The sequence below is a fragment of the Parasteatoda tepidariorum genome, chromosome 7 (assembly GCF_982258835.1).
Source record: "Parasteatoda tepidariorum strain Cologne lab strain chromosome 7, Ptep-v5.0, whole genome shotgun sequence".
NCBI lineage: Eukaryota > Metazoa > Arthropoda > Arachnida > Araneae > Theridiidae > Parasteatoda > Parasteatoda tepidariorum.
Window position 1 is genome coordinate 40821689 of NC_141761.1, and position 15399 is coordinate 40837087.

The 15399-nt window shown below is 26.0% G+C and overlaps 1 protein-coding gene across 2 annotated transcripts; it reads left to right on the forward strand.

Moving 5' to 3' along the window:
* Nucleotides 1-41: 41 nt before the first annotated feature.
* On the forward strand, nucleotides 42-15014 carry p47 (NSFL1 cofactor p47). Of its 2 annotated transcripts, none has more exons than XM_043045766.3 (7): nucleotides 42-177; nucleotides 348-506; nucleotides 2371-2462; nucleotides 4160-4426; nucleotides 8980-9190; nucleotides 10571-10741; nucleotides 12716-15014. In XM_043045766.3, the coding sequence occupies exons 2-7, from the start codon at nucleotides 363-365 to the stop codon at nucleotides 12998-13000; spliced, it is 1170 nt and encodes a 389-aa protein (XP_042901700.1). In that variant the 5' UTR covers nucleotides 42-177; nucleotides 348-362; the 3' UTR covers nucleotides 13001-15014. The 2 variants fall into 2 exon arrangements, with proteins under 2 accessions (XP_042901700.1, XP_042901699.1); XM_043045765.3 differs by having other exon boundaries at nucleotides 100-234.
* Nucleotides 15015-15399: the final 385 nt, after the last annotated feature.

Genomic DNA, 15399 nt, shown 5'->3' on the forward strand with positions numbered 1-15399 from the left:
GCGATAGTTTTTGTTTAATTTTGTCCTAAATAACCATCAATGGAATATTGCTTAAGGTCTGAAAACAGCAATTTTCGTTACTAAGACGGAATTTATTCTAAGATGGCAATGATTAGGTTGTAATCCAAAACTAATGGCGGGGTCTGCTGTAACTGTGTTTTCTATATCGCTTTAAATGTAAATCGTTAAATTTATTTAACTAAATCTGTTGTTCTTTAAAGAAAACTTCCGAAAGCAAGTTCATAATAAGTTTATTAATATTTTGCATTTTATAATAATCTGCTATGTCTGCTAATTATGTATTTAAATTTTTCTGCTATGTGTTAACAATTTCGTATTTATTTTAGTTTATAATTATTAACATGAGTTCTTCTGAAGAAAGTGATAATGAAGACATTCCTGAGGTGGAAGTCTGTCAACATTTATGTGAACAATTCGCTGAAATCACTGGAACTGATACAGCGTGTGCTCAGTTTTATTTACAAGATCGAAAATGGAATTTAGATGTAATTCTCTCTTAAATTTTATTTAAATTATTGCTTGTGTTCTCTATGTTTGAAATTTCAATTATATTTTGCCAAAAAGGCGGCTGTATCATTACTTAAATGCATTCTTCATTGTTTTTACTTAGCATATTTAACACAGTTTAATATAGTTATTATTTTAAAAACATTAAGCATTGGTTATTGCATAGGGAAAATTTTTTTTTTTTAGAGATTTCTGTATACGTACCTGCACGAAAACAACCATTGGGTTATGGTGACTTGTGGTTAGTAGCCCCCATGCGAAACTAACCCTAATGAACTCAACTGTAACACTTTGAGCAAACAACTATAATTTTCTTTAATTTATTTCAAGTTAGTAGCTTAGGTTATTTATTTTACATGAATTTGCCCTTGCAAGAATGAAGGATGCCTTTGCTTTCAGCACCCACCAAAAGCATTAAGATTTGACCTTAATTCTATGCCAGGATTTAAAAAAAACTTCTCTTGACTAGTATTGTTGCAGTAGGATTATTAATATCAACAATACATGAATTGTTGCTACCAAAAGTAAATTTCATGCCAAAAGTAAAATCGCTTTTATAGTCCTCTGAAATTATCAGAATAAATTTCATTCAAGAGATTTTCAGGGAGATTTCTGTATTGTGATTTGTAGCAAAATAATCACCTAGTTTTGGTAACTTCTGGGCTGTGGCCTGTGAGAAACTAAAAAAACATCAAGGGAAGGGAACAACATGAAAGATATAACTCGTAGCCAACCCCGGACAAACATCTACCTGTTTTTAAAAAAAAAAATTTGCAAGTTTAAATTTTGGCACCCTGGCGATTATAGTTGCTGCAACAGATCACGATACAGAGATTTCCCCAGATTTTTTGCCCTGGAAGTGGTACAGGGTACAAATAGGTTTTGAAATGATAATATCCCTTTTTTTTCTGTTATGCTTAATAATTTGTTTTTCAGTATCTATATGGGTACGCCTTTTGAGGGGTATTTATGTTTTAGTATCTGTTTGTGATTACTATCTTTGTTAAGGTGTCAAAGGAATTTTAATTTGATGAAATCTGTCAAAAAAAGAAATTTGTTGTTTGCCTGTGAGGGACTAGGGTTTTGCATTTAGGGTTGTTCCTTTACTGCAATGTTTTTTTTAATAAATTTCTTGAAGACACTGCCTGGAAGTCGACAAGAGTTTGCAATTATTTTGCTGTTGATACCAGTACAGAAATCTTCCTACAAACTACGGAAATCGCCAAATACCATTGATAAGTTTTTATTCTTGCAAAAACTTTTTTTGTAATTTTTTTTTAAGAGAGGCAGATTGCCAAGAAATTGTTGAGTTTAACCTATTCTATAATTTCTTGAATGTCATTGTCCTTAAAACTTGAATACTAACTTGACAATACCAACATAGAAATCTTATTAAAAATTAATGTAATAATATTGGATAAAAGATATTTTTATGGTAATATAATTTAAGGTGGTAGTATGACAAATATTGAGGTTGGTGAAACTGATACTCAAGGAAATTTGTAACAATTGAAGAACCGTAATTTATGAGAAATTTTAATGAAACATCATATTTACTGTTTTGATAATAAAGTAGAAAAATGTATGTATAGTACAAAATTGCTTTGTGACCACTGTAAGTTATTGCTTGAGCAATCAAACCGAAACCTCAAACGTCTATTTAAATAAGAACTTTCATTTCACCTTTTAATAACAACTCTAGAAGAATTCTGTAATTATGAAAAAATATTGTTTCTAACTGGAAGTTTGAATTCAGTACTGAAAAATCCTTTATTGATTTAATTTTAGAATCCATATATGTAAGAGCAGCTAGTTAATATATAATACTTTTTTTTATTTTAGCAATCAGTTAATGATTTTTTTGAAGATAGAAATAACAAAGGTGCAGTCCGAGTTAACAGTAAAAATGAAGCAGAGGTTGTGTTAGTTGTTGAGTAAGTTGCTTTATAATTTTTTTAATGCATTGACTTGTTTTAATTTTGATATCTTGCGACACAGGAAAAAAAGTTTTAGTAGGAGATAATATATGAAATAATGACATTTGCATCATATTTTTACAATCCTTTACAGTGGAAATTTTTCTAAAAATCATATTTTACTCTCTGTTTTTAGTTTATGTGATCAAATCACAGAATTAAGTGTCTGGGGGTTAGTTCCAACTTATTTTATGCATTAAATTGATGACTTTCTTACATTAAAAAATTAGTTTTTTGAATGTTACTCAATGTATGCCTGAGATGTAAAACATATTAATCTAATGATAAAGTAATTGAAAATTTTTAGGAAAGCTGACCCATTTTACTTATTCTAATTCAGAGCACTTAAAGAGAAATGATGGGAACCTAAAAACACAATAAATAAATTTAAAAATGTATTTCTGTTATCAATTGAATTTTTTTTTAAAGGTGTAAAGATTCCTTTAACAATACTTTAGTACAAATAAAAAGAATAATTTTTATTCTAGTAAATTTGGTAAGTATAGTTTTATTTCTTGTTTTTTTTTTTTTTTTTAACTTAATACATTTTTATAGAACCTTTTTTATGTAAATATGTATTATTATTTTAGGATACTTATTATCATGCATTTAATACAGAAATTTTTTTCTTAGTTTTGAGATAAAGTTATTCTAATTTTTTATCATTTTCAACAGGTTGATCGAAGTTTTCATGTATCTCAATCTACCTGTTGCATATATGCATTAACCTATCTAATTAAGTTTTTTTTTTTTTTACCTATCTAAAAGTTTTGTTTTTCTCAAAAAAAATTCTAAGAATTTTTTGTTTTGTTATTAAAGTATGTATTTTAATGGAGCAGCAATTTTTGTTCTAAAATAGGCTAAAAACCTTATTCAAACGTTTATCAGCATATGCAATTAAATTAAGTGAACACTATATCACAGTAGCTTTACAATTAAACTTGTTTATTATGAGCCCTTATTTAATAAGATTCAATGTGTAAAGAAAAAAAAATTAATAGTTGGTTTTATGTCCTTAGTTTATATGTAACATTATTTTCTCTGTGAGTTTAATTCGGATTTAAATGAGATAGTTTTGAAAAAAATATTTAATACTGTCAAAGAGAAGTGTCTGACTGTAGAAATTGCATTAATTTCAAAATGATTTCCGATTCTTACAATGCCTTATTTGTTTCAAATTGTTCAAAAATTGTTTGTACATTAGTAATAAAGTGTAAAAATGTGAGTTCCCTTATTGTCTTGTAATGCATTGGGCAACCTGTTAAGTTACAAGGCTATATGGTGGTCATTGCATTGTTTAACAGAAGATGTTGCTATGATAATACTGAATAGATTTAATTATTTGTTTTTTATGCCTCAATGTGTAAGTTTAGGTCAAAATGTTTGATTTGTTTTAAATTTCATACTATGAGTCTTGTACTATTTAAAAAAAAAGTTGCAGATAAAATTGCACAAAAAAATTTATATATGTATTTTTTTGTTTTAATTTAAATCAAACAATAAATGATAAGCTATTTTGTAAACATTTTCTAGCTTCTTGTTATGCATTATATTTTTTATTTTTGATATTCTCAGCAAATTCAGGTTTAATCAGTGTAGTTTGTAAGTACGTTGAAATTGTCTATCTTCTACTAATTATTTTCTTTGTTTTACAGTGGAAGTGAAAGAGGTCTTGCTGCTGCTGCAACAGCTGTCCTAGCAGAATCTGCTTCTGCTGCAATGAAGCGTAAATCAGATTCGATGCAAAATCCTTCGTTGACTGCTGCACTAAAACGACTATCAGGAGCGTCAAATCAAGGTTCTTCTCAAATTACTGAAGATAAAAGTTCTTCCATTTTAAAGTTTATAACATGGAACATTGATGGTCTTAATGAAAAAAATATTAAGCTGAGGACAAAAGCTGTTTGTAAATCAATTCTAGAGTGAGTATGTTTTTTAAGGTTATTTTATATATTATCTTTAGTTTTACCTGGGAAATAAAAAGTAAGAATGAACTAATTTTAGAATTTTTAAGGTATTTAACCTTTATGTTATTTTTAGTTGTCAAAGAATGTCCTTGAATCCTATGTTTTAACTCATAATTCACTGAACCAGTTTAGCTCACTAATTTGATTTCTATACAGCTGCCCAAACAAGTTTATGGGCATACAAACTCCACTGTATATTTATATCAACCTTGTTATATATAGCAAGGCTATTATAATTAAAGGTACATATATCTGCCTTTAATTTTGATAGCTGATCTTTTGGTCATATTCCTTTATTTTCACAATAAAAAAAATTAAAAAGAAATTTTTTTAAACAAAACCTGCTGCACATCATTGATCTTTCTACAGCTGCCTAAACAGGTTTATTGCAGGGTTAGCAGAATAATTATCATGTTAGGTTTTATTTTATATTTTTTCATAGTTTATACTTATTATAGTTTATTATACTATATTAGTATAGTAAACTAGTATAGGTAGTATTGTAAACTAAAACTACCTGAACCTTGTTACAATATTGTAATAAACATTGAATGTGAACTATTTCCTCAATTCATTAGCTTTAGCATTCTTATGCAGTATTTCTCTTTAAAATATTTGTTTTCATTATTTAATAGTATTTTCTGTTTAAAATACAAAAAAGTAAAATAAATATGCAATTTCTGTACTTATTTTTTTTTTTAATTAATTAAGGGCGAAATGTTATTATTGTCTCATGTTCCCAGCACACTGTTTCTAAACTTAAGTAATTTACTTAATTAAGAAATTGTTACACAGATAAATTCATACATATTCTGATAGATTATGTCTATCTACTTAAATATCTATAATCAATATTCTTAGAATTTTTAAATTTTGTTCTACACTTTACTACTTTGTATGTGTCTTCCCATTTCTGTTGGTGACTTTATCAAATTTAATTATTGACCCCTCCCCCCCCCCTAATTTTTATTTACAAAACTGAAAGCAAGTAAAAAAATTTAGATTTGTACAAAATGTAATAACTTTTATAAGATATGGATATTTAATCAGACATAAAGTAGTTTTTCACCTACTTGACGAAAACTATTATTTTTATGTTTAGTGTCCCTATCTGAAATGCACTTAAAGCGGATAATAAATACTAAAGGGTCAATAATTACTCTACTGTTGATGTGTTAGATTCATTTGGGTTTGCTATTACATATTTTTTTTTCACACAATTTAAACAATAATAAAAGAATTTCATTATCTGATAATCAAAACATTGTTTGTAAACATAAAAATGCTAAATTTTAAATCTTAAGTGCTAATTTATGACTTTTATTAATATTATTGAGAAAAAGTTGAAATAATATTCTTGCTGGTGTTGGGATAGTTATGAGCACATTCTGTTTTGTGTTCCAATTGTAGTTTGATATTTATAAAATTAAAATGTTACAGTAAAAATTTGATTTTTTTAAAATCTATTTTCACTGTTTACTGTACCTTTCAAAGAATCAAGCAAAAGTTAACATTTTGAGAAAGTAATCCATATGTTAATTTTAAAAACTGATTAAAAAATTTTTGATATATATATATTCTTAGATTGTCAGTGGTCTGGTTTTATGATTTGATAGAAACAAAAACTTTAGAAATAACATTTTTATTTTATTAGATAAATGACAAAACAATAACTATCTACCTAATCAATAACTATCTATTTAAATGTGTCCTCGTAACATTCTGTAAAAAACTGTGTAGTTTGCAACTTTTTGTACTGCATATCTATTTTTTTAATTTAGTGAGGGTTTATGAAATAAAAATAATTTATGGAAAAAAAATAGATTTGAAGTAAAATATAATACTTATATTCAAGATGAAACTTTAGATAGTTAATAGCGTAATTTTATTTTTTAGGATTACATTTCTAAAAATGCTTTTGTATCTATAATGCTTACAATTGTAAATTATGTGGTTTTCTGCATCTTTGCACCACTTGTAGAGCTCTAACTATAATTTAGAAATATATATTCATATCATAAATAAAACCATTAACTGTTAATAAACTTAATTGAAAAAGCTAATATAAGTCGAAAAAACTGCCTGTGTTAATAGTATTTGGCTGAATTTTACCATTTTCTCATGGTTTTTATCAAGGAAAATCTAAGTCTGGCTTATAGTCCTCATGATACAACATGCCTATAGTCTTCCTTGAGTATTTGCCTTTTTTAAGTAAACATGGGTCCATGACTATGAGGTTATGTAATGTTGCTTATGCTTGTCATAATATAACCTATTTGGCCTTTCATGTCAAATATCCTATTGTAGCAATCTTAAGCATGTTACAACCTTTTCAATCAATAATACTGTAATATATAATTTTATGAAGAGAGTAACATGCAAGAAATGTTTTTTTTTATTTTTCCTACGCATTACTGTGCCATTGTATAACATATGAGAAACCAGTTTTTTTATGCAAGAAAGCTTGCAGCTAGAAGTTTGAAAAAAGCTGTGCCTGACGCCATGGGTGCAAGTCTTCCGTCCCCAGGACGGATTTCCGTCTTTCGAAAATGTCCGCGGACGGAAGTAAGACGGAAACGAGACTGACTCGAAGACGGAAATCGGAAGAAGAAAAATTTCTGTCCTTAAAAATATTTTTCAGGTCTACATTATTGGTCTACTTTCTTATGTCCTGTTGTTATTTTATCAAAAGGCAGATGAATAAATATTTTTTGTACAGTACTTAAACTTGATAAAGCTTTCTTAGATAATTTGCATATGTCGAGGGGGTATTGTGTATGTTAGGTATTTCAGTCAAAAAATTTTCAGTCTTGGCCTTTTTTCCAACTTGCACCCATGCCTGACGCTCAGAGGGTTAAACATTGATTATTGTCTGGAGGACATACATACAATTTGATGTATGATGTTTTTGTAAATGTTGAAATAAATCTTGTATGATGAAAAGGTATTAGTTGAATAATAAAGTTGCAATGTCCCATGTTCTCCTACTGGATAAAAAAATCTATTTTCTAGAAAATATTACAATTTTCATTTATTACATACTCTTTTGTAATTCTTGTGATAGAATTTGTATGCTGTATTTGATACTTTTGAGGAAATTGAATTAAAACTTCTGTAAAAATTAAAATTGGTTGGATGAAAATGTTTGAAATGTTGTGAATTTTCATATTGGAAAAAAATGCTTCTCCTAAAAAAAAATTTTGTGCCATTCATTTATAACATGTAGTCTTGTCTTTCTATGTGACAAAATTCTTAAGCTATATTTCAGTTAATTTAAATATTGTATCTTCACTTTAAGGTGTAATTATTATAAACTATGCAGATTTATTTATTTAAAAATAGCTTAGTAAAAAAAATTTAAATATTTGCCTAGTCATTTGAAAGCAGAATCTGAAAACAATGACGCTTTTTCAGGTTATATAAATTCGTATAATCTGTGTCAGTGGTTCATAAAAAGTGCTCCATAAATCTTTAGGGTTCTTTTAAAGGGACTCCAAGAGTTCGGACTTATTTTAACCTATTATTTTTTAAGCCCGTAATTATAATTATATCTAGTAAATGTTTCATTATTTATCTAGTATTAGGGTTATTTTTAAGAAATTATTTAATTATACTGCCAGTTAGAAAAAATAGTAAAATTTGAAAATGTATATAATTCTTTTAGTAAAATTACCTTGAGTTAATTATGAAAAGGATACCAATTAATAAAAAATTGATTTGTTTCTTGTTTATAAAAATTGATTTATTTCTTGACATTATAAAAAAAAAAGATTTATTTCTTCAGATTAAATATTTTTAAAATAATTATTAATCCATTCATCATAGTTAGTAATATATTTGTTTAATCTATTCACAATTTTTAAAGAGCTTTATTTATGAAGTCGGTTTTCCGTTAAAAGAAGGGATTTTATTTAGCGTTTCATAGGTTAAGAAAGTTGGAAATTGCTAGTTTAGATTTCATTTATATAAATTAAAGTCAAATTATTTAGGACATGATTCTGACTTTCAAGCAGTTCAATAAAATTTCTCTCTCAACACTAAAAATATTGAGGAAAACCAAACTGAATAATAAAAAAAAAAGTAAAGAATTAAATAAACATTTTCAATACTAGTATTAAAATTTATTTTTCATAAAATTCCCAAAAGCATAAATTAAACAATTTATGAGAAAGCATAAATTAAACATTGTATAGCTGTCATTAATTGATTAGCTAAACTTAGCATTCTTCTAAATTAAGGACATTCTTTTAGTGTCAATTTGTAATAGTAAATTTGTTAATCCAAAATAAGAATAATTAGACAAAAATAAAGTCATGTTGTTACCACTCTCATCTTTTTTTATTATTGTAAATTTTTTTACCGACACTTATGCTTCTAATGCATGAAATGTTTCGTGTCTGTTGTGTATGCTAGATTTGAGATTACTTGAATTAGTAGGGCTTATTTTAAAGTAATTTATATAAATTTTATAACTTTTTAATTTAGTAACAGATTTCTCTTCATGTTAGTGAACAAGCTGATATGGTTTTTTTACAAGAAGTAGTGCCAGAAACGGCTGAGAGTCTTCTGAAAAATTTATCTGGCTATGAATGTTTTTTTGGAAATGAAGTTGGTTACTTTGTTGCAACTCTTTTAAAAAAATCTACCGTATCTCATTCAGACTTGGAGATAATTGATTTTCCTAACACAAGGATGATGAGACATGCTTTGAAAATAAATGTAAGTTATTCAAATGATGTTTTTTATAATGTTGCTAGATTTATTTATTTTTTAATATTTCCCGAATTTAATTCATTTGTTTATGTTTACAAAAATTATTTATTTTTCCTGTGCAGTACATCATAGTATTATTATTTTACGGCAGTTAACTTCAAAAATGCTTATTTTTAAGCTTTTTAAACATATTTAAAATCATGATTTTTTTTTTCCTTACAAAATGTTACTTGAATTGCATTGTTTAATTGATAGAAAATCCATCATACGAAAGTAAGACTGCTATAATTTTGTCATAATTAAAGTCAACTGTGAAAAATTTAAATCAGTTCTTTTTTCAACAGCATAGTAAATTCAAAATTTGATAGAAAAACCATTTATGTTTGCAAAATAGCTCCTATTAATTGAAATCTGTTATTCTTCTCAAAATTCTGAATGAGAGACTAAATAAACAAGTTCATAATTTTTAAAACACTGAGTATAGAAATTATATGTTTTTTCTAAAGAAAAGAAAACTATATGTATATATTGTTTATGTCCTTTAGAATATCTGATTTTACTGTTCATTCCCATGTAGGAATTTCATTTCCAAGAAAATCACTTTCTAAGGAGATCTTAAACATTTTTATGTCTTTAAAACTAACATTTTCCCATTGATAATAAATGAGTGGATAGCATTAGCCTCAAAAAATTATTTAAACCTTTTAGCAGTTCAGACTGACTTTATCAGTTGTTCTCACAGAGATAATATTTTTAAATAAACATTGTTAAATAATCTTTATTGAATAAAAGGCAATAAAAGAGTGTGATTTGGTAATCAGTGAATAAACACGTACATGACTAAATAAAAAGGTTATTTATAAAAAAAATAATTGTGAATGATAATAGAAATCTGATATTAATTAAATTGATGAACTAAACCACATTTCTCGTTTCACTGCTGCATATTTGATTAAAAAAATTCATTTAAAAAAAGTCACAGCTTTTTTTCTTTTTAATGTGACTTATTTTTTATTTGTTTTAAAAGATTTGGCAATGCATCCAACAACCCAAATATTTGTCAGGAACTTTATGTTGGGAACCTTGGTTTAATTTCAGTGTAAAATCTTACTTCTGCAATCTGTTTTTTTTTTCCCCGAAAAAATAAATAAATACATAAAAAAATTAAAAAAAATTCCCAAAGATAACGTTTTATATTATGTATCTTTCAGTTTTATTTAAATATTTCTAAAATTATATTTATTTTTGACATCTTTTTTGTTTATAAGAAACTCAAAATAATAATAAATTTAGTTACATATGTATCATAACAATATTGATTTGTATTTAACTGTTTTTCATTAGCCTTATTCATTCAATGAAGTGAGACTGTTAATTCAATTTCAGGCAACTTTTAAGGGGCACACATTTTGTCTGTATAATTCACATCTTGAAAGTACTGCTGAAGGTGCTGAAGAAAGAGTCGAACAATTACGAACTATGTTTAAAAAGGTATCATCAACAAATGAAAAGCACTCTGTGATATTTGGTGGAGATTTGAACCTCAGAGATAAAGAGGTATATATATATTTTTTTCAAGCAAGAACTTAAATAAAGAAGAAAATAATATTATAAACACAAACAAAAATAGTTAAGACATACTGATAATTTGATTTTATAAACAGTAACGCTACCACAGTGATTCTCAACCCTTTTTTTTTTCCGACACTTTTAACGATTTCGAAATTTGATGGCACACAATGAAAAAATTTAGATTAAAGGTTGTTTACTTACCTATTTTACACTGTGTTGAATAGTTTGTGATAATAATTTTGAATGTGAAATAAAATAATATGTGCTACAGAAGCATGTTTATTAAGGGATTAATTATTTCTTTAAACTAATTTCTTATTAGTTATTAACAGTTATTTATTTATTTTTGCTAGTTATTAATTGTTAGCTTGTTTTCTATAGTTATTAACTGGTAGTTTATTTACATTAACTGTTATTTTTTTGTGATTTCTTGTTAACTAGTTTGTTTGTTTTTTTGTTAGTTATCCTTTGTCAATTTGTTTTTTATATATTTGTTTTTTAGTTATCCTTTGTTAATTAATTGCATAGCTTACTTTAATGATTAGCTTTTTTTTTTGTTTGAAAGTTAATATTTAGCTTGCTTTCCTTTGTTAATTAATAATTTTAACAGTCATTAAATTTTTTACTTATTTCAACATTTTTTAAAATTGTGTGTCAAAGACAATTTAAGCACTTGTATCTTATTTTAACTTATTTTAAGATTGTCAGAGACAAGACAATCGCTGACAAAGATGTTACAAAGCGTGGAAAAACTTTAAAATATGTCTATATAAATGCACTTTTCTTTAATTTAAACTTTACTCATAATAAAAAAAAGCATTATAATTTTTATTGTATCGTTTCTAATATTTGGCGGCACATTTTAAGAATTTGGCGGCACGCAAAAGTGCCGTGGCACAGTGGTTGAGAATTACTGCTCTACCATCATGCAAAAAAGTCAAACAATCCCAAAGAAACAACGATTTCAAACATGTTTATAAATTATTTGAGATCTTTTCTTCCCGTTATTATATGTCTTATCACTGATTTTATATTAATGTATATTATTAAAACTTCTGTATAGCTATTAATTATTTTTATTTATGCTTATTGCAGTGTTTAATGCCTGATTTATTTTAAAACATACAATCTAGAATCCGTAATTTAGAATCTTGAGAAACTATTAAAAAATATTCATAATCACAAAAAAATTGGCCACAATCATAAAGATGTATAAGATAAAGAGAAAACTAAAAAGAGACAAACTAAGAAGCTAAAAAATAATTTTTAACTCCAAACAATTGACTTTGACCGATGATTAAGCGATCAAAAAAGTTTAATTTTATTTCTTTGAAAAGGTTCATTGAAAATTCCAACATTTTAGAAATTTTTTTTTGTCTGTTAACACTTTGTTTAAAAAAAGAATATTAATATTTTTAAATTTAAAAACTTTTTTAATTTGTTCCTGTCTTTCTTTTATTTTTAAGATTAGATTTAGTTTAAAACTTGAATGTGAAATTTAAGTGGTGTAAAGAGATATTCCCATAGTGCAGTGCTTTCCAAACTTTTTTTAGTCGCAATACTCCCCCAGCCAAAGTATGTTTGATTGATTCTTAAATAAAAGATAATTTCTTAAAGTAAGCAGAACTCTTGTATCTGTTATTTAATAAATTAATTATTTGTTAGTCATTAATTTGAGTTTATTAAGACATCAAAGCTCCTCGATCAGCATCTTTGCATACTTCGAGAATTACTTACGCATTAAAATTGTGAATTTAAAGGATCATGGTTATTAAAATGTCTAATTTTAAGAAAACTGGTCGGGATATATATTAGATTTTGAATTCTCTTATAAATTTCTAGTAATAATACTCTTGTAAATCTTATCTATTTCTATTAAGTGATTTTGGATTGGTCGTAAAACCTTTTAACTTTAGATGTTTAAAGGTATGTAACTAATCATTTTTTTTTTTTTTTTAGGTAGTGGCAATTGGTGGATTACCATCTGGAATTGAAGATCTTTGGATATCTTGTGGAAAGCGCAAGGAATGTGCTTATACATTTGACTTAACTCGGAATGATAATCTTCTTTTTAATGGGAAGTTTAAACCCAGGTGTCGTTTTGATAGAGTTTATTTTCGTCCTTCTTCCCCTAGAAAAGCCAAACCAAAATATTTTGGACTTATTGGTCTTGAAAGACTTCTTCCTCATCGATGTTTTCCAAGTGATCACTGGGGAATCTTGAGTCATTTTAAAATTGAGTAGTATATTAATTTTATATATGTATCATTTTGATAAAAGAATTGATATTGTCTATTTGGTTAAAATTTATTTGTCATACTTTTGACATGACCAATGTTTTATGCTTATTTTAAAATATTTTTGGTTTTGTTAAGAATGTACATTTTTACTATTAATAACTTACAATAGATCATGCAGTTTAAATGTATTTTTCAGTTGTGATTTTTACTGTTATAATTTTTTTAAAAAATAGTTATATTTTTCATGTTAAATATGATTCTGAAATAAGTTTTTTTTATTTTTTTTTTAATATAATTCTATGTTGATAAATTTAATGTTTGGAATTTTTATTTAATAAAATGTAAATACTTCACTTTTTATGTATGATTATTTATTTTGTAAAAATTTCATTATATTATAAATGCTTCCCTTTCATTTGAGAATAAAATTTCATAATTTAGTTTAATTATGTAATAATGTTTAAGCTAAAAGTGTATAAGTTGTAGGAAAGTAAATGTTGCAAATATTTTCTCTCTCTTTAAATTGTATGAAGTGGGCAATTAAGTAGTAATGTTATTACAATGGATTATTTTTCAATTGATACATGGATAATTTGGATTTACAGTGATTGTCCCAAAATTTACCTTTAACCACAATGTTTTTATTTTATAAGTAATTTGTTTATGTCCCCTACTTTTTGCTTAATTTTTGATGTTGAAAAAAAAATCCTATTTTTATAAGTAACATTTTAAGATACTTTTTTTCTTTGTTTATTGCAAATTCATACTTTGTGAGTCTTTAAAAGCTGCAATCAAATGGTACTCTTTTTTTTTTTTGTATGTATGTTTACAATACTCATTTTTATTTACACTTTTTTTCTCAAGTCAGTTAATCATAAATTTAGTGGTCATAAAATAAATTTGTACATCTGCATTACCAAAATAATACGCACATAATAAAGAATAATAAAATGTTAAGAGTTTAAAACTTAAAAACTAAGGCAGGAAAGTCATGTTCTCATTTTTCGAGTTTAGGATGATTTAGAATATTTTGATGATTCTTTTGTTAATATCCCCTGAAATTTCACAATGTGCATAAAGATGTTCTTTCTTGTCCTCAAAACTCTCCAGATTTAAGTTGCATGAAAAAGAATTCTGGGAACATCCTTAAAAACTAAATGAAACACCTGTTATAAAAACAAAATAAATATTCAATACATTTAAATCACATGAAATTTTTCTTCAATTTTTGACTTCCTAAATAAGATTGAGCAATTTTTTTATTGATTAAAGTAATTTTGAAAATACAGCATTAGTCCCAAATTTTTCGATACAGGTTTGCCTCCTGCAAAAGCCAGTTTCCTTATGTTAATCAATGGAAGAGTAGTGCACAGTAGGGAAGTTTCAATACAATTTTATCTAGGGGCTCAATGATTGGAGGATTAAAACTTAGCAACTTATAGTTTTTTACATTTGAACCTACTTGGACTGTCAATAATTTATATTAATGAGAATAACTGGTTGGAACCGCTTCCTTTTATATATCTGCTTGTGTCTCTTTAGAGAAAAGTTAATAAACAGCATGTCCATCTAATATAAAAGCGGAGATTGTGATCCTTAGAACCTGTGTATCTATTTGTGGAAATATTGCAGTGATAAATAAATACTTACTATAAAACAGTCAAATTTACAATATGTTTTATTTAAGTAAGAGATAACAAAGGCTTTACTATAAAATCTGTTTCTTTCGTTCTGCATTATTATTTTTAATTTTTTTTATGTATTTATACATTTATCTATTTTTTCTTTCAGGAAATGATTTTCAGTGAGAAATGTATTCGTTGTAAATATAGTTTTTATTCCCTTTGATTTTTATAAAACTTTTTATTTCAAATGTATGCATAGAAATTTTTTTTGAAAATGCAACTGAATCAGCAGCATTATGTTTAAGTTCACTTATAAAGTTTCTTTTAAAATTCATGTGCAGTAGCTATTTATATTGTAAAACAATATTCAATAAAATTCAATTAAAGTTTTAAGGTGTTGCAATATTTCTATTAATGTAGTTCTATTTATAATGTATATTTTACTTTAGGAAATAATTTAATGAAGATATATTAGGCTCAATCATTAGAATTTCATGTTTTTTTTTATTGAATAAAGAAAATTGTCATTTTAAACAAAATATAATGACTTTTTTAGTTATACTATTGATATTTTTATTGTCACTTATATTGATCACTTAATTATCATTCAGTTCCCAATCTTTCTAAATGATTATGATAAATATTAGTAAAATAAAGTGAACTATTTTTTGTTTTATGGAATTAAAAATGTGACAGCATTGCTTTCATAAACTAAAACCAGGTTGTCAGACTACTTAATTTATTTTCCTTTTTTTACAGTTTTTATAATCATCAACAC